The sequence below is a fragment of the Mchenga conophoros genome, linkage group LG16 (genome assembly GCF_057382185.1).
Source record: "Mchenga conophoros isolate Kocher_MC1m ecotype Shallow Benthic linkage group LG16, M_conophoros_male_GT1.1, whole genome shotgun sequence".
NCBI classification, from domain to species: Eukaryota; Metazoa; Chordata; class Actinopteri; order Cichliformes; family Cichlidae; genus Mchenga; species Mchenga conophoros.
This window is the reverse complement of record NC_140541.1, coordinates 3,387,822-3,410,788: the sequence shown is the minus strand read 5'-3', so window position 1 is coordinate 3,410,788 and position 22,967 is coordinate 3,387,822. Positions and strand designations below refer to the sequence as shown.

The 22,967-nt window shown below is 44.0% G+C and overlaps 1 protein-coding gene across 5 annotated transcripts in view; it reads right to left on the bottom strand.

Annotated features, from left to right (window-relative positions):
* Positions 1 to 1,328: 1,328 nt before the first annotated feature.
* Positions 1,329 to 22,967, bottom strand: part of LOC146556099 (aryl hydrocarbon receptor-like) — a 69,905-nt gene continuing 48,266 nt past the window's right edge. For 2 of the 5 annotated variants that reach the window (XM_085248326.1, XM_085248329.1), the window contains 3 exons: positions 17,406 to 17,547; positions 15,650 to 17,231; positions 1,329 to 10,961 (listed from right to left, as the gene is read on the bottom strand). In XM_085248326.1, the coding sequence (XP_085104452.1) occupies positions 10,812 to 10,961; positions 15,650 to 17,231; positions 17,406 to 17,547 (1,874 nt within the window). In that variant the 3' untranslated portion in view covers positions 1,329 to 10,811. Of the gene's footprint in view, positions 15,174 to 15,649; positions 17,232 to 17,405; positions 17,548 to 22,967 lie in introns of all 5 variants that reach the window. The other 3 variants (XR_014888862.1, XM_085248327.1, XM_085248328.1) reach the window with 3 other exon arrangements.

Below are 22,967 nucleotides of genomic sequence, written 5' to 3'. Positions count from 1 at the left end.
TCTCAGTTGTTCTCCTGGCTGAAGTTTGGTCCGTTTACAGCATCCTGCCATGCGATTGCATTTGTCTCTAACCATCAGGAACCCTCACATTAACTTTTATCAAGTGGAAAAAAAGTTAGTGTTCATCCTCCAGCTTCACTGTTTATGTTATGCTAACATAGCTGTGTCGCTAGCGATCACTTGGCACATCATTATATACCAGCTAGCCCAACTTCAGTAACCCTACAAACGTCACTGCTGTTTAGTTTCCAGTTTTTCAGCTCTACATCTTAATTTGTTTCGGAAATCTCTCAGTCAGGACATTGATTTCCCATGAAAAGCACACTGAGCACTGTGTTATATTTAGATAGAAGCTAGCGAGCTAACTTCCTGCTAACATCTAACTCCGTTAAATTTCATAAATTCGGTTTTCATGGATGCCTGGATTTTAAACTTAATTGTTACACCTGGTAAAGCAGCAACGTGGTAGAAAGAATTTAGACAGTTTGTAACTCTCATTGATGCTGCAATGACCGAGTGACTTATGGACCTGCAGTGGAGTTTGGGACCGGACACGGCTAATGACGTCAGACTTAAAGACCAGATTTCATTTCATTGCACTTGGAGAACTACAGATTTGGGCCTTTGAGCCATGGCTTTATTTTTCTTACAAAGAGGTTGCCTGTCAGGGTCCTGGGTCTGAGCGACCCAGGATCCCTGAGCAGTTATGGACTAATATTATAATATATATTTTGTATTGCTGTCCCTCGTTATCCCTGCTTGTGTGTGTGTATGTGTTTCTGCGGGCGCCTTCAGGCCTGGTGGGTGTGGCCCTGCTGGCGGACTGACCACACCCGAAGCCACACACCTGCTGCTGATCAGGCCTCGTCGGGGGAGCTACTTAAGAGAGTCTTGGAGCTCCCACCGACGCGGGATCATTCCATGAAACTCCACGTTAGTCATCCAGTTGAACTGAGTTAGTGTGTGTATGCCCGCGGTTATATGTGTCCTGACGGCTGTGTCTATTGTGTCCCCAGGAGAAGTGTGGAGCGCCAGACAGCAGCCAGCACGAGGAGTGCTGAGACACGAGAGCGGAGAGCACTGAGACACGGACTATTCACGGAAAGACACGACACGGGAGTCAGGGAAAGCACGGGGATTTATTGTTGTTTTGTACCATACACTGTAAATAAACGCACTGTTTGTACATAGAGCGCCGCGCCTGGGTCCTCCTTCCCCACGCCTCCCACGGTTTGCCATGCCGAACCGTGACATTGCCACTTGTGGAGCACCTTGGTCAAATCCTGGCTACTTTGTTCTCTGTAATTACACAGGCTTCACAAATTAAATGTGGTACAGGTTTATTTATTGTTCAAATGCTACGTATAGCACCTTTAAGTGTCAGGGGTCCACAATAAGAATTCATTGACAGACGTTAGACATCCCTACTGTTCATGTGAATACAAAACTAGAGGGCTGAAAGACAGAAATGTATGAGTGGTCATAGTTCCATGTCTGTAAGATGTTTGTGTGTTTGCAGAAAACCTTATTTTAAAGGAAAAAATGCTTCTGAAACAAAGGGCACAGGCCAAATAATCTACAGCACGTCATGTCTTGGTAACATTACCGTGGTTAGGTAAAGACAGAATAAAAGTTCAGTAATATGGCACCATTTTCAGGATGTCACAGAGTGCATTGTGATGAAAGTACTATTTACAATAGAAAATAACACAAAAACCAGCAAAGGGGTTGTTGGGTGTCTCAAAAATAGTGAAACAAGTGACTTGACATAAAACTATGTACATACCTGTTTGTTTGACTTTAAATACACATCTTTTCACACTAAGTCACATCAATCATATTAAATAGAGCAGACACTTTTGCTGTGGGAAAAAGAAAGATAAAGAAATGAGTCACATGTAACGTCCACGTGTTTCACATCGCAAACATGTCAAAATAACAGCAGCTCTATCAATAATAACATTATTTGAACAATGGAAATCTCTTTTCAGCATCTTCTCTTGATGAAATAATCTGACTCATCTTCATTTCTGAGTAATTTTATGCTGTACACGAAACATTCAGAAGTGTGTCTGCCCACTAAAGATCTATCTTTAACTTTATTTGGTTTTCTTTCTTTTTTTTAACTGTGTAGACCTGAAATGACAGACCTCATGTTTCATCATTTTCTACCATTTCAAAGGTAAACACTGTGGGGAAAATATCAATAAGTGACAAATTAAAGGAAAATCTATATATGCCGTTTTGGCCTATCTGGTGCTACTTGAAGGGATGAATTCTAAAAATTGCTGGAAGAATACCACCTTCATTAAAACACAGTAGGCTTTAAATAATGATTGAGCCATTCAATGAATTAGGGCGCTGCCATGCAGGACGAGAGCACATTCATTAGGATATAAAACATAAAAGTGATCACTTCAAAAGTGGCTTCCCTTCATTGGCTTCCTATTAAATCCAGAATTCAAAATCCTGCTCCTCACATACAAGGTAGGGGTGCAACGATACTCGCATCGAGTGCTTTCGGTTCGGTACGCATATGTATCGAACAACACAAAATTTTTAAATTTATTTTATCAACTTTCCTTCTGACGATGCTGTCTGTGTTGAGCGCTCAGTGGATCTGCGCTCGACAGTGCAGCCTAGGCGGAGTAGTCGAACGCAGATCCACTGAGCGCAGGGCAAGCTAGCAGACAGAAGTTAAGCTCTCGTTGCAACATGGCAAATTGAACCTCCCCCACCCTCATTCAGATCTGGCGTTTGGAACTATCTTGGTTTTCATTAGAGATGGCACGATACCACTTTTTTATGTCCGATACCGATATCATAAATTTGGATATCTGCTGATACCGATATGAATCCGATATAGTGTTTTTTAATCAACAAAGCTGTTTTTTAAATATCTTGCTGCATTTTGTATAAGTTCATACTCAAGTTTAAAACAACAACTACACTAAAGCTATTCTGTTATACCTGTATGCAAAAAAAAATATTTCATAGTTCAGCAATACTGATCAATCTAATAAACTTAAACCTACACCATCCTCCCTATTCTGGTATTTTAAAGAGTACTTAGCATAAATATTAAGCAACCTAACTAATAGGGTTCCAACTCCCAGCAACAACAAAAATAAATAAATAAAAAATAGGGAACCACCCCTCACGCTCCACCTCATGATGCTTAATCGACGTAATCAACCTTAATTTGATGCAGTGTGAAAAAAAATGCACAGAAATCAATTATTTTTCAAGAAATATTAAATAGATTCAACATCTTTCTTCAACAAAATTGCAGACTGCACAGATGGTACCTTCCCAAAGGAAAAAGTACTATAGCTTACTAGGGTATATATATTAGACTTAATAGTTACTATATACAGTAATGGACTTCTATTCATTTTGCATCAAATTAAAACTTTGGGTGTCAGATAATTATTTATTAAAAGCTAGACATTTTAAATGAGAATAAGAAAGAAAAGTATGTCTTTGTGCCCCCTTTTCCCTGTTCATGCCCTATCGGCCCCCCTGGCTAAACTTTGCTAGATCCGCCCCTGCACAGTTACCAGCGTCAGCTACGTAGAAAAAGATCCTGGTGTAGAAAGTAATATTAAATAAATTCTAACAACAGCTTATCAAGCTTAAACGTGCTGCTGTTGTTTATCCGCTGGTTTCCTCTTTCTGGTGCAAAGTGGGCCAAAAGCAAACTAGAGAGACGGACTCGCGACAGAAAAGCCGATCAGCTGATCGTTAAGCAGTTTCATGATTGAAGTAGCAGCCAGGAGAGGCAGTCGCTTGTTAAGCTTAATGCAGGAATGCTTTACAAACATTCAGAGATGGACTTACACACTTGCTTTACTTCTCTCGGGATAACTTTGTCTTAGATGAAATGCCGGGTTGCTAGCGAAGCTCCACATGCTATCCAGACCACCGACCGGTCCTGCATGCCACAGCCGCTCTATCACGTGATGCATACTGCTCTGACGTGCTAACGTTCTGAGGTGAGTTACGCGTGTTGCAAGTTTTGTGAGGTGCTTTCGTGATATTTAATGGATCGGATTACATTTTTTATTTTTCTCCGATATCCGATCCAGTAATTTAGGTCAGTATCGGACCGATACCGATACGTAATATCGGATCGGTCCATCTCTAGTTTTCATGTGACGAATGACCCTGAAGGTAAGCGCGTCATGGACTAAAGTAAAACAGTACGTTGGATGTGCCACGCAATACTCATTTACATGGGTGGGAGCTAGTGTGTTAGCGCAGTTAGCTCGTTAACGTGTTGCCGTCCAGCCCCACGCACGGGGCAATCCGCGGTAGCTCGTTAACGGAGATTTGCCGTGTTGTGGCATTAACGTCATTTCAGATTAACGCTGACAGCACTAGTGGGAACACAACGAATATGACTGCACATTTACTCCGACATCATCCTAGTGCAAAGACAAGTGGAAGCAGACAAAAACAACAAGCACGCATGCTACAAACTTTACCCGAGTCATTTAGACAGCCGTTAGCACAGGATTCTCCTTATGGGGACCTGATATGTTTAATATGCTGCTGAGAATATAACCCAGAAGAAGCGTATAGTATAGCTTTTATTTTGGAAAGAGCCATTTCTCTGTAATAAACTCTCTTTTCCAAAGATGAGGGATTCCTCAATCAGATACAGGGCTTGCAATATCGCTAGCCCGACGTCCCGGGGCTAGCGATTTTTCCAGTCGGGCTACCAAAATCTATCTCTTCCCTGCCCGTCGGCCTCGTAGGAAGGAAAAATATATGTCAATGCTTTTGCATTCTTTCGGAAATGTAGCTGGGTAATTATGTCATTGGCATCGGCGAGCCACTGTCAATATGTGACATATTGAAATCGCGTTTGAATTTGCGCTTGTTTTTTGCTTTCACTTTGCAATCGTGCGAACTGTGTATAGAGAGCGACAGCACTGATCTGTGAGTGATGATAATTTGTGCACCAATTCCTCTGACATCGTCTTATTAATCGTTAGCTTACTATGCAAACATGACAAGTGAAATCTCTCGCAGCTTAAACATGTGAGAGGTTGATCGCGCAGAGAATCGCTGAGCTTATGTGAGTGCGCGTGTAAAAGCAGCAGGATATATATTTCAGTTCTGCTGAGCCAAATAAGACAGGTCGGGGTGAAGAAGTGACAGCCAAAGAAAAGCTTACCACAAAACGGAGAAGTTATGACAAATCAGACTACAAGGCAAAAAGAAAGTGCAGCTTCATGGTTTCATGGACAAAAGAGTTTCTGTGGCTGCAATATGACGAGCTAAATAACCAGGGCTGCACATAAGTGGTCCGCAGGTGCGCATTCGCTGTCAAAATAAAAAACGCGCACAAGATAAGAAGTTGCAACGCGTGTTTGCATACATAAGATTTTCAGGAGGAGGACAGACATTTGTTTAGAACTCTTAAAGATGTCGAAGAAGCTCCTTTAAGCAATTACTGTGATGTTCCGCCAAACAAATGTCAGGAGTCCGAACCACAAAAGAAGCGCGTATTCTCGGAAAAGTGTTTGCAGGAGGTGAGCTGGCTTCAAACAAATGATGAACGCACAGAGATGTGGTGCAGAATGTGCCGTGAAAATTTAATAAATGACAAATTAAAAAGGCATGAACATTTTTTTTTTGTATCGAAAAAATATCGAACCGTGACACCAAAGTATTGAACCGAACCGAACCATGAATTTTGTGTATCATTGCACCCCTAATACAAGGTCTTAAATAATCAGGCCCCATCTTATCTCAATGACCTTGTAGTACCATATCACCCTATTAGAGCACTTCGCTCTCACACTGCAGGCCTACTTGTTGTTCCTAGAGTATTTAAAAGTAGAATGGGAGGCAGAGCCTTCAGTTTGAATCCTCCCTTAGTTATGCTGCAATAGATGTAGGCTGCCGGGGGATTCCCATGATGCATTGAGTTTTTCCTTTCCAGTCACCTTTCTCACTCACTATGTGTTAACAGACCTCTCTGCATTGAATCATATCTGTTATTAACCTCTGTCTCTCTTCCACAGCATGTCTTTATCCTGTCTTCCTTCTCTCACCCCAACCAATCACAGCAGATGGCCCCGCCCCTCCCTGAGCCTGGTTCTGCCGGAGGTTTCTTCCTGTTAAAAGGGAGTTTTTCCTTCCCACTGTCGCCAAAGTGCTTGCTCATAGGGGGTCATATGATTGTTGGGTTTTTCTCTGTATTTATCTGTATCTTGAGGCGACTTTTGTTGTGATTTGGCGCTATATAAATAAAATTGAATTGAATCACTCAGAGCTACTTTGTATTCATCTGGTGGACTATGGCTTGATGGAAGCAGTCCATCCTATTTCTCTGATGTTTTTTTATTTTCTATTTCTACTACAGACCACGTATTTCTATTGTTGCATGTAGAGATTGTCACATACACACATACACAAAAGCAGCTTTACTGATGAGTTACAGTTTTTGCCTACCCGGTGAATAAAAGAGCATTTGTATCCATAATCTTTTTGCCAGTAGTTTAGCTTTATTCACTCTTATTTTATGTTTGCTGTTTTCTCCGGGGCCCCAGCTGACTCCTTGTGTCTTCACTATGTTATATGTAAATACCCCAAAAGCATGGTTGAATACTGATATAACTTCCACAGTCCAAACAGTCTAACGCAACAACAAAGTCTGTGAGCAGATTATGACGTGGCTCTGTTTACAGAAGATCTCTTACTGAAATTTGTTCACAATTTGGTGCTAATTATAGCAAATGCACATTTCAATGTAATTGTTCATGAATTGACTTGAATATAACCGTAACAACCACACCACACATGTACACTTCACATATAGACTACTATTAGCAGGATGGCAAATTTCTGAAACACACTAATCCATTTATATTCATCCATGTGTAAATTCTGTCTGATTTCATGCACAGTGAAGCCGTCTGTCTGGACTATCCAATGACAGCAGTGTCTGATTCACTTAGGATTGAAAAAGGGTTTAAGAGCAACAGGTTGTACATGTGAGGCTTCCCTTATGCCCGATAATCCCCACATTACAGGTGTCAATTTTTCCTTTAATTTGTCACCCGTGTGTCATTAAATGACTATATTTCACATTTTAGGTTGGTTTGACAACAAGATGATATCAAGATGAAGATATCAGGCTCTGCCCTTAAAATCGTGAGTTTTCCATTTGTATATAGTATAGTATAGTAGATGTTATGGAGCAGGTGAGAGCAGGGAGGAAGGGGTAAGTGCAGCCTAGGTAGAGACAATATCTTACATATGGACGTCCAAACAATCAGGAACTTCCCATAGGACATTGATATATAGAGAAATACACAAGGGGTTTCTTCCAAATGAGTCAGGTAAACTTGTAACAGTGACCACATATAAAAAAACGAATCTTTGAGAGGTTCAATTCAATGTCAACATAATCAACAAGAGACAAACAATTCAAGTGGAGAAAAATAAAAATGATTACACTAACATGACATGTTTGTGCTTGTGAGGACTCATCATTTGAAGTGTATCGCAAAATAAGACCGTGTCAGAAATGGGAAGAACCCCATAAATCAGGGTTTTCACCCCCCAGTGTCCTTCACTACCAGTGTGCATCAGGTGGGTTTAAGAAATAAAGTGCAGGATAGTTCTAGAAATAATTCTCATGTTCTATACTTTTTTTCAAATGTATATGGATTAATCTCATTGTTGAAAATCATTCAACAAAGAAATCAATAAACACTTAACAATTACATTCCTGTAGCATGAGCAAAACTTAACTGTACCAACACCTGTAATCACGTGTTTGTATGGTGCATTCAGATACAAAGCAAAGCAAACCAGTCATATTAGGAAAGATCACACGAAACAATAAACATATCACCAGAAAAGAACTGCATTTATCAGAGATATAAAGGTTTCCAGAGCTCCTCTAGCTTTTCCTACATTCAAACAGATGATGTAAAACCTGTCTGATTGTGCATTCTACAACACAGCAATCATAGGTTAGACAGAAGAGGAAGGATGTGGGGGTCTGATCCCTGGTTACTGAAACTGGTTTTGAGTACATGGAACAGCTGTACCAGCAGGCTAACCAGAGTGCAGCTCTGACAGTAGCCAAGGCAAAAACTCAGTATGGGAGAAGAGAGGCCATGGAAGAAGCCTTTCGGTTGGCCTGGCAAACTGTCAGGGGAAAGCAGTTTCCGTCCACACTGTACATAATGGGGATGGGACTATAGTGGGGATGCTGACCTCAACAGAGGACAGTTGAACTAACACATCAAAGAATCTCCTCAATCCCACTGACATGGCTTCTTGTAGTATAAGAGGACTGGGAGTAAGGTCACTGAGGTAGTTTGTCAAGGCTCAGGCTCTGCTGTGGTGCTGTCATAGCTGACACACCTCTGCAACATTGTGTTGCAGTCAGAGACAGTGCCTCTGGACTGGGAGACTGGGGTGGTGGTGGTTCCCCTCTTCAAGGACTGGGTCCACAAAGTGTGGTCCAACTTTAGGATGCTCATGCTTCTCAGCCTCAGCCTGGGTACTTCGTCTGCCTGTTAGTGGAACCTTAGATTCATGAGGTGGTTTTCATCCTGATCATGGATCAGCTCTTTATTTTCTCAAGGATGTTTGAGGATGCATGGGAGTTCCCAAACAGTCTACATGAGTTCTGGGAACTTGAAGAAGGCATTCAACCGTGTGTTCTGTTGGAGATGCTTTGGGAGTATATGGTATCAGGCCCATTGCTGTGGCCTAACCAGTACAACCATTACCAGAGCCCAGTTCACATTGTTGGCTATAAGTCAGACTCGTTCTTTGTGACTGTTGAACAAAGGGACTGCTGTCGTTTGTCACGATTTCGTCCACAATTTCCATGGACAAAATTTCTAGGAGCAGCCAAGAGGTCTGGTGTGGTGGTCACAGGATCTTGAGATTCTCCAACTCACACTGGGATAAGAAATGGTGTTTCAAAATTCAAGACCATGGTCCTCAGACTGAAAAGGGCTCTCTGGGATGGGAACGAGTTACTACCCTTGGTAGAGCAGTTACAGATCTTGGGGTCTTGTTCATGATTTAGGGGGGAGTGGACCAAGAGATTGGATCGACAGGTTCGAGAAGCATCTACAGTGATGCAGATGCTGTACTGGTCTGTCATGGTAAGGGGAAAGCTGAGTGTAAAAGCAAAGCTGTTGAATTGTAGCTACGCCCTTACGTTCACCTAAGTCACAAGCTCTGTGACCTCATGTCCGTAAGAATGAGGTCACAGATACAACATAGAAATGAGCTTTCTCTGAAGGGAGCCTAGGCTCAGCCTTGGAGATAGAGTGAGGAACTCTGCCATTCAGGAAAAAGCAGGAATAGAGCCACTGCCCTCTTAAGGCATCTGACCAGGATGCTCAAGATGTTCAGTGCATGCCCCATTGGAAGGAGGCCCTGGGAAGATCCACGATGCTCTGGAGAAATTACATTTCTTGGAAACACCTTGGTGTCTCACCCTAACCGACCACAGCAGATGGCCCCGCCCCTCCCTGAGCCTGGTTCTGCCGGAGGTTTCTTCCTGTTAAAAGGGAGTTTTTCCTTCCCACTGTTGCCAAAGCGCTTGCTTGTAGGGGGTCATATGATTGTTGGGGATTAGTATAAAGTGCACTGACTTGAATCTTGTTGTGATTTGAGGATGTATGAATAAAATTGAATTGAGGTGCTGGAGGAGGGTGGTCTGGGCAGAGATGGGCAGAAAATGGATGGATAGATGGATGGATCAGACCTTTTTTACATAACAGACTCTACATGGATACCCTAGTACTGGAGCACCTACACAGTAAACCTACAGGAGCCATGGAAACACATGCCACAGTTTTTGTGCTTACATTAATGCCGGAGTTACTGAGTAAGCAAATCAGTGACTTTTACACACTGTATGCCTTAGCACTGTAACGGCACATTAGTGGCTGACCTACTCCGGCTGCTAAAAGCTTCCACTTAATAATAATAATAACACTCCTTAAAATTGATTATAAAATATATGTAGGAAGGAGGGAAGAAATTGCACTAACCGACTTGCTGCAGTAGTAGCATCCTATTACAGTGCCATGCAAAAAATCAGTGTCTCCTTATAATGACCCATTCTTTCATAAATGGTTGTAAAGACAGACTGCATGGCTAGGTGCTTTATTTTATACACCCCTGGAAATGGGGCTGAAAACACCTGAATTCTAAGATTAGGAGATGTGGCCAAATTCTTGGTCCATATAACTGTAGATTCAGTCTGAATAATCTGTATGAAACGAATAGGCAAAGAATCACTGAGTGTAATGAAAGTGCAAACCACAGACTCCTGAAGAGGACATAAACCACAGACTGGCTGGCTAACTTGTAAATTCCTCTTGAAAACAGATTTCTTGGTTCTCAGTGTCTAATGAAGCCATGCTGGTGCATTAAAGTACCAATACTAAGACAGCACGGCAGAATCTGATGTCCTGGGACGAGAACACGTTGGTTTTACAGTGTATCTGAATGCAGATTTCTAAAACCCAGCCTCCAATGATTCATATTTACTTAAAACAAGCTAAGCGCTCTTAACTGCATTAGTGTAAACAAAGGACTCATATGATAATATGACTTAAAATATAACTCGGTGATCCCCTCCCCTGACACAACATTACAAAGTCAAAATGAAAAGACAAAAACAGACAACACAGATGTCGGCCTACGTTTCTCCAGCTTTGTTTGTTGTGGTGTGTAGATGTATAAGGCTGGTCCAGTCACTGGATGTTTCTGGCCATTCACAGTGTCCTGCTACATGACTGTCCCTGGTCAGATGGTCAGAGGTAGAAGCCGGTGGCTGGTGGGTCTGGAAGTGTAGGCAACGTCTCAGGGCTGGGTACCTGGATAGTAGGAGGCACAGATCCCTTCCTGTTAGGCAGGGCACAACCTCCTGGGTAAGTACTGTTTAGCACGCAGCCATTTTCCATCTGCAAAGGACATAAAATATCATTAACATTAAACAGGATTGCCATTTGGCTCATAGTGGGTGTTTGTATAAAACAAAGATTATGATTCATAATCTTAAAATAATCTTAAAAGCAGAAACACAAACAAATAAATAAGGCAAAAACCTTATTGAGGAAGATGGTCCAATATTATGGAGCATGTTCTGAATATCAGAAAAATATCAGTTATAGGGTAAAGTCCCTACAACCTTCTTCTTTAATTCAATTCAATTTTATTGAGCAAGCACTTTGGCAACAGTGGGAAGGGAAAACAACAGAACCAGGCTCAGGGAGGGGCTTCAGGCTTCCCCCTTCAGGGGTAGCCACAGCGGAGCATGACTCCATTGCAGTCCGTTCCTACCGTCTCGTCTGTCACACTACATTCACGTTTCTACTCTGTGGTTTTCTTGAGAGCTTGAAAAAGAAGGCAACTGGACTTATTTTGTTTGTGAAGACATTTCAGCTCTCATCCGATGGACTTCTTCAGATATAAAAACAAATGGTGGAGAGTCCCAGCTGGACGTGATCTTTAGAGTATTTGATAGGGGGCGTTGTGCCTGGTTGCTCACAGTGAATGGAGATGGAGTCCCTCTACATAAGAGTCAGTACATTTACCATTTACTCTACTCCCCTCTAAACCATCTGTGTCCTCAGTCCATATTGTGGACCCTGGCATCCTTGAAAGAGGGACCATTGTTCTTTAATGGCATCTGTACAGACGTGTACATCTATCCTGTTGAGGTGGCTCTTCTATAATGTGCCAAGTTTTTGTGGAGCAGCTGTTTGGTTTCTCCTGTGCAGAGGTCCAAGCACTGCTCACAGCACTGCACAGCATACACTATGCTGCTTAGGCTGTGTTTGAGTTTTGTGCTTGGGATGAACTACTCCATCCAAAGTTCTTCTGCCTTTTTTCCTGTCTTTTTCCACACCTTGGCTCATGTGATGACACACCTGATCAACAGTGGATCAACAACCCTCAGAAGCACCTTCACAACCTCAGTAAATACCTCAGATAAATAACTGGGACTCTCCACCAGCTGTTTTTATAAGGTCTCATCCAAGAAGAAGCTTCTTGGATGAGACCTGAAATGTCTTCACAAACCTAAAGAAGTCCAGTTTCCTTAGTTTGTTAAAATTCCAGACTACCACGACCTGCATGACTGAGAACTTACACAAACCCTCGGTAGTTTTCCCCTTTTCTTCCTCGTCTTCTTGTCAATGCCGCTGTTTCCAAACATAGATCATAGCAGGTCTTACTACCATCTTGTAAACCTACCTTTTCCCTAGCTTCTCCTAATCGCCGTCCTGTGTAGACTGTATATTGTCCTCTTGTCCTTTGTTAGAGTGTTAGTCCACGTCCTGTTTCTCACTCCTCGTGAGTTGAAAGTTTGCATTTGTTTTTGGTTTCGTTTTGTATTTTGCTTTATGCTGGTACGTATCCGCTCAGTAAAGCGCTTGCCTTTAGATAAACCTCCTCCTGCCTCTGAGTCCTCATCACACACACTATGACAGTCAGGGCTACTTGTCTCAAGCCAAAACTATCATGTGTGACTCGTCACACCCTCACGATGGACTGTTCTCCTTGCTGGCCTGTGGATAGAGGCTCTGCAGCTTTTTCACCAGGTCATCAGACTGCTCAACATGAAAATACCATGTTTGTGTACGTGTCCACAGCTTTCCACAGCTCACTTTTACCATTGCACGTGATAATATATTTTGCTGCTATACATATTTTAACATATTTGATTTATTTTAAATATTTTTTCATCTTACATTGAGTAACTGCAATGACATTTCATTCCTTGCACACTTATGCATGACAATAAGTCTGCTTGTCATTTTCTTCATTCACCAGTTGCTTAAAATACTCGTTCCCTTTTTTCCACTCAGCCATTTGTATGCTGTAGACAAAAACACTGGCACCTATCCTTTCACATTGCTTGTTCACGTTTGCACCATAGCTACCCAACACCACCTCAGTGTTTTTCACCCACGTGTGCAGTGACGTTTGCTTCAGCCACCCCTCTCTCTCATTCTTCCCTACCATCCCGAGGCTGTCTCAACTACTTCCTGAATTCTGAGTGACATTTTTTACTATAATATGAAATTCCATCCATCCATCAGCTTCCACTTATCCTTTTCACAGTCGCGGGGGGCGCTAGAGCCTATCCCAGCTGTCATAGGGCGAGAGGCGGGGTACACCCTGGACAGGTCGCCAGTCTGTCGCAGGGCCAACACACAGAGACAGACAGCCACTCACGCTCACGTTCACTCCTGCATTCACACCTATGGGCAACTTAGATTGATCAATTAACCTATCCCCACAAACTGCTTGTCTTTGGACAGTGGGAGGAAGTCGGGGTACCCGTGGAAAACCCATGCAAACACGGGGAGAACATGCAAACTCCACACAGAAGGATGCCGGCCTGATGGTGGAAATGTACTCAGGACCTTCTTGCTATGCGACAACAGTGCTGACCACTGTTAGGTTTATATTGTTGATTGTCATTTATGCTTAGAAATATTTACTCATATATAGAGTTTTATAATCGATTGCATAATGATAGGAGGTCTGATCCTTAGCAGTCTGCAAAGACTGTGAGCCTCCCAGAGCACTCTGGCATAAACACACATCTTAAAGTCGTGAGAGAGGTCGTACCTGCTCTTACTGATTTATACTACAGGAGGACACCTACTCTTATCTCTTTACGTATAAGTGCCTTTTGTTTAGGTGGACCGCTGGACTCCTGGCACAGCAGGTCTGAGGAGTCTTCACAGGGTCACATTTTGACCCCACACACACACACACACACACACACACACACACACACACACACACACACACACGGCTACACGTACACACAGACAAGGTACTCTTTGTTCACATGTATGCTTGTGTAAGACGTCATATGTTAATGAACTTATGCCTATTCACGTAACCTCAATAAAGAGCAGTGCTGCGGGGGAGCTGGCTGAGAGCGCCTGTCAGGAACGACGCTCGTCACAGTTCTCTCCCTCGTGCACGAGCAACACAAAGAGCTGTGAGGACTTGCGTCTTGCTTTTGCCGTTGTAGTAGAACTGTCTCGCTCGAGACAGACCCATCAACCACCGTTCCTCCTCTTTTAACCTTTGGTAGAACCTCAAAATCCCATCCTTTCGTGACCCTCGGGACCAAAAATGGTCCCGCCAAAAAAAGTGCTCTAAAAATGTTATATATCAATATTTTTTTCTACTTTAAATTAGTCAGTCTTTTAAAACTACTTCTGCTTAAAATATCCATGTCAAGTTTTAATTATATTTTCATTGTTTTAACCCTTTAAATCCCAGTTTTATTACATGAGCGCCCTGTTTTTTTAGCCCCAAAAAACAAAAAAACTAAATATTTTCCAAAAAAAACATTTGAGGTAATATTCAATTGTTATTATAATTAGGCCTTTAGATGGACTAAAGATTGGCACCAACAGTCATTTCGATCGCCTTTTTTTTTTTTCCAGGAGCGCATTTCATAAAATGCACACTATCGACCACGCCCAAAAAGTGCTATAAAAAATTTATATATTAATATTTTATTCCACTTTAAATTAGCCAATCTTTTAGACCTACTTCTCCTTGAAATATTCATGTCAAGTTTTAATTACATTTCGCGGATTTTAACCCTTTATATCCCGGTTTCGTCACATGAGCGCACTGCTTTTTTTGCCCCAAAAACATAAAACATAAAATATAAAATATTTTCCAAAAAAAACATTTGAAGTAATATTTTATTGTTATTATAATTAGGCCTTTAGATGGACAAAAGATTGGCACCAACATTAATTTCGATCCGTTTTTAATTTTTTTCCAGAAGCCGAAAATGTCCCCAGGCGGCGCTGCTGCTCCTGCTCCCCCGGGGAGGAGTGCCTCTGCCGCGGGTGTGTTTCGCGCAGCGCCGGAGCATATGGTTCGGTTCCCGTGTCTGCAGCACACACTTCCGCTACCACGTGAAAACAAATACGTCATTTCCTGTTGATTAAAAAAAATTAATGCACCCTCAAACGATCCTAAGGGCAGAAAATGGTCCGGAACGAGCAGCGGGCCAAGCTGCTGCGGCACGCGGGAAATTAGTGTGCCTTTTCCGGGTATCTGTCTCGAGCAGGCCGCTGGAGAAGGTGTGTATGTTCCAGCAGGCGTCACATGTGGAACAAGGGCGCCACCTGGTGGCCAAATAAAAAAATTACAATTCTAAGGCCCTGAGTCCAGAATGAAAGTGAAAGTTAAGCCATCGCCACAACGTTAATGGTAATAATTGTACAGTGAAAAATAGCGTTTATAATGGGTTTCAATGGGGCACAAATCGGCCACGAGGTTCGATAGTGGATGTATGCCTTTTATTCAGCCATTTAAGCTCATTTAAAAAACTCAGACTGAAATTTTAAAATAAAATGGGAAAAAAATACATGTTTGAAAATTTGGCTATACTCCATTAAACACAGTGGAAATGGCGTGGAATTAAAAAACGGAAAGGCCACGAAATGGTCCCAGGTTCTACCAATTAATAACAGATTTAAATGTAAAAGCTACTAAAAAGTTAAAACCTGGGTACACAGTCTGTATGCCCGGCTCAGGAAGGAACCTCCAAGCTGTGCAGCTAGTAATGATTTCAAAGTATGACAATGTTCAGCAACCTCACCTTGCTGTGATTGGGGTCGTCAAGGATCTCAGAGGTCACCAAGCCAAAGTGGTCGAGCTGGCAGCAGGGCTTACCCACTCTTACAATCTGCTCCAGGGGGCTAGTGCAGGGAGGGCACTGCGACAGACTGGAGATGACCTCGAACAAGGGGCCTGGGATCTGCTCTGGGTGGCTTTTGTGGTTCATTCCACGAAAAGATGCAACTGTGCTCTCAGCGCCCCGCTGCTCTGCACTTCTCTCAAGCAAACCACCTCCACTGACTGTGTAATCCACACTGTCCATAGTGGGCTCCCTGCAAGACTCCAGTGAGGTGTTTGTAAGAGCGTTTTGGCTGTTGTCAATGCAGAAACTGCTGCCCAGGCTTTCGCTGAAGCTGTAGTTCTGCCATGGCATTTTTTCTGCTGAATGCTCTGGGCTCGACGGACCACATCGTCCGTCAAGGTTTGCTGCCGTCTGTTTGGCATGGCACTGTAGTGAGAGCTGCTTCTGGGTCCTTGGTTGCTGCTCCTGCTGAAGGTAGTGTTGGTGAAGCTTGCTATTCAAGTCTGAGGCCTTGTCATTGAAAGTAGTCTGCTGTGTGGTCAGTTGCTCCAACTCGATCTCTGCTGGGACTAGAATGTCTTGGGCTGTCCATTGTCCATTGGCAATAGACTGATTTTGCCCCAGCAGCTCTCCATTTACTATCCTGTGGGGGAAATGTTCACTCTGCTGGCCCCAGTTAGGTGGTACTTTAGTGGTTCGCATGTTGAGATGCTGTTGCATCTGCTGGGATAGCTGGACAATGGGAGTGTGCTCCATTATTGGAGGCTTGGAGGGACAAAACTGCATTTGCACACTTGTATCAAGATTATTTTCTGATAATGACACTGGTGTGGAGGTTGCTGCGGTAGTGCTAGGAGGTACCTGTCCTCCATGTACAGTGGAATCAGTCCTTCCTTCTATCGAGTCATAGATGTAAGAGAGAATCTCATCATTTGTCAGCAGATCATCCAAAGTGGGCACGTGTTCAGGGTCCATCTCAACTCTGATCATACGCTCATCTAGCAGCAGCAACTCCAGGTCCTCAGCACTCAGGCCCAGCCCTTCCAGAGCTCCAAACAGCTCGCTGTTTGAGTAACTCCTCTCTTCTGCATCCATCCCTTGGCCCTCCAAAGAGAGCGAGTCCAAAGTAGCCAGCAGTGGGTCAAAGCTGGTACCTGGTTCTGTGATGCCTGGACCTACGACACTATTAGCAGGTTCATTCCAGCTTCTGTGCAGGTTGGAGGGTTCACTTTCAGAGAAACTAACGTGCTCTGCAAAGAAGCTGCTGTGAAATGACAGCTTGGGCTCCACAGCTGGCTGGCAAACATACACTGACTCATCCTGACTCATGAGTGCCCCAAGAAGGGAGCCCGGGTCCAGGCCATCCGTCAGCAGCTTATCAGTCCGATTCTTCTTTGACTTGCTAAAATTTTTTACACAGCTGCCATCTCTAAAGCCTGCGATGGGATGATTGGACTGATAGAGCAGGGCTTCTCCTGTAGCATACGTAAAGGGTAGATGCATAGAGCGCTTACGCAAATGTTCTCCTCCTTCTTCATCCCTATAAACACAGAAGACATCATTGTCAGGACTTCTCTGTGCAGTTCTTTTAAACAACTAAGAAATACAAACGTATGGCATTGAAGGGAAGGAGGATGGATATCTTAATGGTTTGATTCAGTGTATTACTCGAGATAAATGACCAAATGAGATTTGTACACAGACAGGTACTTACAAAAGAGGCCTCTGGGTGGCGATGATGTAATCTGGTTTCCCATTCTTATACACCAGCCGGGCATTGGCCTGGACCCACTTCCACTGGTTTTCCTTAGTCAGGAGTCTGAACACAGTCAGACCACTCTCTCCAGTCTTCATCACTTTAAACATTGAACACAAACAACTGTTACTCAGAGATGGGTTATGGTCAAAGACCGTTAATCATGGTCAGGCTTCGTCACTTCTGACCACGTGCCCATCTGTCCACTGAAGTGCACGTGGTGGTGCTGCTCTCATCTCTGATGCTTTGCCTGATCCTCTCTTCAGGCAGCTCTGCAGCTTTGCTCAATCTGTTTACTAATCCCACAGGATTACTTACAAAAGCTGTCTGAACTCTTTGACCAGACCAAACGTCCTCAGCACAGGATTTCCTACATATACTCAGGTTGTTCAGTAGCAAAACCTTTTTGGGTGTGAATGTTGAGCCACCTGCTTTGGTTTAGTGTTTTTCACAGCCTGCTGAGTCGAGAGCTGTGTTTCAATCAAGTCTAAAATCCTGGACTCTTAAACGCACCTTAGAACACACATGCATCAACACTACAATGAACGGGCGGAGGGAGGTTTGGAGTCTTCTCTCACCCCCGTTCTCTGCAGCCTGCTGGAGCAGGGGGGCTAGGAGGAGGAGTTGGCCGTCCGACTGCGGTCTGGAGTGTGGGGCCTCCCTGCTGCTGCGGAGTCGGGGCGGTCTGCCTCTCCCCACCGCAGGGAAAAGGGTAACACCACCTGGGTCTGGGTGCAGTTCCCCCCTCCAGGGGCAAGGGTACCTAGACCCGGTTCGTAGAGTACGCTTGGGGAGTGTGATCGTGTGTACAGCGTCTCTTTATGTCTGTCTCCACTAGGGATGGGTACCGGTGTTCTGACATAAACGGTAGTAACCAGACCGAAAAGCAGCGCACATTTCGGTGCTTTATTTCGGTGCTTTATTTCGGTGCTTTTTTTTTCCTGAGCTGTGATACACTTCTAGCCAATCATTTTACGTTTCCGAGGATAGTAGGCGGGCCCAGGTACGTACGTTCTTTTAGAGCAGAGCTACAGATTAAAAATGCCCAAGGCGAAGCGGTCAAAAGTCTGGCTGTACTTCACAGCAAAAGATGCAAACTCAGCAGCAACAAGTGCTTTAAGCTGATACTGTGATACTGTCAAAGGAGGTAACACCTCAAATCCGATGAAACACCTGGCGACGCATAGCGTTTTTTTTAAAAGCCCAGAAATGCGCCGTATTTGATAGCTTGCTGCCAGACCTCACACCGAGCACATCTACTGTGCGTGGGTTGCCAGTTATCGGATCCGGAGTCAGCAACATCCCCCAAGAACCCGAAGAGGAGAGTCCTGGCCCCTAGCCCTGCCAGTGTAGCAGAAATGATGAGGACGATGATGCAGCAGCAGCCGTTCTTCTCTACGTGAGTAGCTTCATGTTGTTCGTGTGTAATTTACGTTGAGTAGGCTAACCACGTTATTACATTAATGCATGTAAGGTGAACTAGCAAACATCATCATAGCTACATGCGGCTGTCCTCTTGTTTGATGGCAGATGCTCCCTTCACCCTGGCCAAAAAGGCTAAAATGACCAAAGAAAAAGTGGAAAACAGTTAAACATGAGAGGTTTTTGGACCAAGTTTGTGTTTTTTCCATTGTTTAAGCACTGCTTCCAGCCAAGAGTGATGCCATATATGCCCCATAGCTGCATCTTTTTACAAAAAACAGGTGAACGAGAGGTTTTTGGACCAATTTTGTGTTCTCCATTCTTTAAGCACCGGTTTGAGCACCGTTTGAGCACCGGCACCGTTTCAAAAGTACCGATTTGGCACCGGTATCGGATAAAACCTAAATGATACCCATCCCTAGTCTCCACGTTGGTTGAGTGTGGAGTAAGTGCATATGAGAGCGTGAGGGTGGGAACGGATGTTTGTAGCTGTGTGTGCCTGTATGTCTGTGTCTATATGTCAGGTTGGTATCAGACGCCACCTCTCTGGGAAGACTCCAAACTCAATACTCCTACCAACATTAATGACTGTCTAGCTTCTGTTACTAATTGGATCTCTCAAAATTTGCTCCACCCCAACCTTGCCTGAGATCTGTGAGATTAGCTTTTCTGCTAAGGAGATCATTCCCTGCCAGCATCGGGCTGCCGTAATGAATTCTGGGATTGCTTTTCACCAGCACGTTAAATTTAATATAATAAGTCATTCAGTCTTTTACTTTAATTCATAAATATTGCAAACTATATTAAAAGTCGTTGTCCTTCTAGTGCAGAACATTTTCATAATTGGTCTAGTTCAACTCCCACTTCACGTTTATTACTCAGTGCTTCCAAAGTAACTGGCAGGGACCAGGCTGCTAACAAAAACGATTCATGTTGTCCTTGAGCTGCTTCTCTAGACTCCAGGTAGACTTAAAAATGAGAGGTTTAATTTGAATTGTTGTGTGTGTCACAACTGCTGAGAGCTTTTTTAGCTGCTGGCTTTTGTGATTTCCCTCTAGAGAGAACAAAGCTACACAACACGTGTGCAGCTTGGCTTTGCAAGTTACTGGTAGGGTTTCTATATTTCACAGTTTAGTACATTATTCATTTAGTGACATCTGATAATATTTTAGAATTTAGTTAAAAATTAAGTTATTTATTTATTTTTAGCATTTATTATTTTATGACAGTGCAGTGGAGCAGACAGCGGAGGAGGGGTAGAGGGGAAAACATGCAGTATATGGATCGCCTGCTCAGCCCACTGTGGTGTGCTGCTGACCTGATCCTAGAATCATTTTAGGAAGTCAGACTTTGGATCTGTATTCAAGCGGATCATCGATGCCCGGCTGCGAGAAATTGTCACAGTAACGCCCAACCAGTGTGGCTTCGTCAAAGGATGCGGCAGAAGCAGCAGGAGAAGCACCGGGAGAAGACCAAGACCATCCATATGGCCTTCCTCAACCTGGAGAAGGCTTTTGACAGAGTCCCTCATGACCTGATCTGGCACTCTCTGTGATCACACGGGGTCCCTGAGGCCTACGTCGATTTGATCAAGCTCGTGTACAGAAACGTGACCAGCACAGTCAGAAGCCCAGTGGGAACATCGCCACCTTTCAGCATCACCGTGGGCGTGCACCAAGGCTCCGCGCTGTCCCCGCTTCTCTTCATCCTCTGCATGGACACTGTGACCGCTGACCTCCAGGCACCCTGCCCTTGGACACTCCTCTATGCCATTGATGTCTTCCTCGCAGATGAATCCCGAATGGAGCTGCAACGCCAAACGCAGCAATGGAAGACACGCCAGAGTGAGTACGGGCTGAGGTTGAACACCAAGAAGACTAAGTACTTAGAAGCCGACCCCCTTTGGGGCCCCTTTGGAGGTGGGGTGCCCCCGGCCTCTCGGCCTGGGGCTCGGTCACTCAGGCACAGCTGGGGGCCGGCGGAGCTCACGGGCGCGTCACTGCAACTCCCCCTGACTTCTGCTCCGCGGCTGCTGGGCGAGCCCTCATCTGGGACTCTCCTCAGCTCTTACTGGGACAGTGGCGCGGCTGCCCCTCTGTTGGTCTTCCATGGTCTCTTGTGTTCTGGGGGCCTCTGGATGTCTGGGGTTTTGATCTCCTCCATACCCGCTTCACACCCTGGAGGACGGGGCTGTGGCCCCCCCACACTCCCTAGCAGATCATTACATGGAGAAACCTTTGGAATGCAAGCATGCTGATCCACACAGGTATGCACACATGGGTATTCACAGACGCGGACTAAAGCTTTCTTGGCTGCTGCCTCAAAGCACACTGTGCGCTGTCTATCTTGCGTGCTGCACAATATCGTTTATTATTTAGTAAATATTGATATCTATGGCTAGCTAGTTTATTGTGATGGTGCTTTGTTTTCTCTATTATTATGTTGCTCTTTGTTGTTTGCTGTCTCCTCTGTTTGTTTTGTTTGTTTTTTTTTTTTTTCTCCATACAGGTGACCCAGGAGTTCTTTTTTTTTTTCTCTCTCTCTTCCCCCCCCTTCTCACCGTCTCTTCTCCCCTTTGGTTTTCTTTCTTTCTCTCCCCCTCTTTCTCTCATTCATTCCCCCTGTCCTATTTATTAAAAAAAAAAAAAAAAAAAAAAAAAAAAATGACAAAGGATGAACTGAAGCTCTGCCATCACGTAATGTCGCATACTGCTGTTTCTGATGTCATTTAGAAAAAAAAAAAAGAAGCCGACCCCCAAACCGACAGCACCATCAGCATCGATGGGGAAGACCTGGCAAAAGTATCTCACTTCAGGTACCTCAGATCGATGATCAGCAATGACGGCAACATCCTGCCAGACGTACGAGCCAGGATTAATGCGGCCTGGATGAAGTGGTGCCAAGTCACTGGTGTCCTGTGCGACCGACGAATACCTGACCACCTCAAGTCAAAGATCTACTTTATGGATCAGCGTGTTGGCCGTCCACCGTAAAGCACGAACAGGCCCTTCACACAATGGAAATGCGGATACTGCGATGGTGCCTGGGCCTGAAACTATGGGACCATGTCATGAACACCGACTTCCGAAAGCGGCTGGGCATCGCATCGATCACGGAGAAGATGCAAGGAGCGCGACTGTGATGGTATGTGGTATGGTATAAGTGACAAAAATTGCAGAAAAGCGGACCCTGCAGAGCGGGAATAACGCTAGGAGGAGGAAGACTTTGGATCTGTACGTGTTGAATGTTATGGGTTTTTTTAACTATTCTTTATCCAGTTTTGTAATCGTATACAGCAGTAATTGCAATAGTAGCACACATTAAGACCTTTTTAATTAATTTATGAAATGTCTGAAAGTAAATAAATAATAATTTTTGTAGTTTTAAAGGCTTTTGTAATTTGTTTTACCACATACAGGAAACAGAGCTCGGCAGGCTGCTGGGTTGTGGTAAAATGGAATTTGGGCAGGTGAAGGAGTGAAGTCACGGTCAGGTTTGTCAAGCTGGTAATTCTCTTCAGTATTAAAGCAGACATATAACAGCTCATGTAACCTGCTAAATGGGCTAAATCAGCCGCAGCAGTAGTGCAGGCATGGTAATAACAACATGCCTGCAAAGAACAAACACACCACAGCTTTTCACATCATGAGGGTAACACACAGACACATGCTGAGAGCTCAGGCTTCAGTCTGTTTTACACAATTTCATACAACTTGTTCTTTCCTACTGTTGTGTAATTCCTTTTTTTTTTCCTGTCCCATTTGGTTCTTTAGCCGTCAGAATTGTTGTCTGAAGACCAACAAGGATACCCAATGGATTTACTTTGCCAAATGGATCATCGTGGCATTGCCGTATTGGTCCATTTGATCGACCTTTGTTTTTATTATTTATTATATTTTATTTTCAGATGTTACAGACGGGACAGACATGAGTGAGGGATAGGAAAGGGAGAAAGCCCCCCCGCCCCAATGGCTAGCAGAGAACGGGGGTGTGTGAAGACCCCATACCTCCCTCCTCCCGCTCATGTGTAGTGTTGCTGCATGTTGCTCTAAAGTGCATTTAAAACAAGGGAGAGCATGGTGCTGCTGCCAGAGAGCA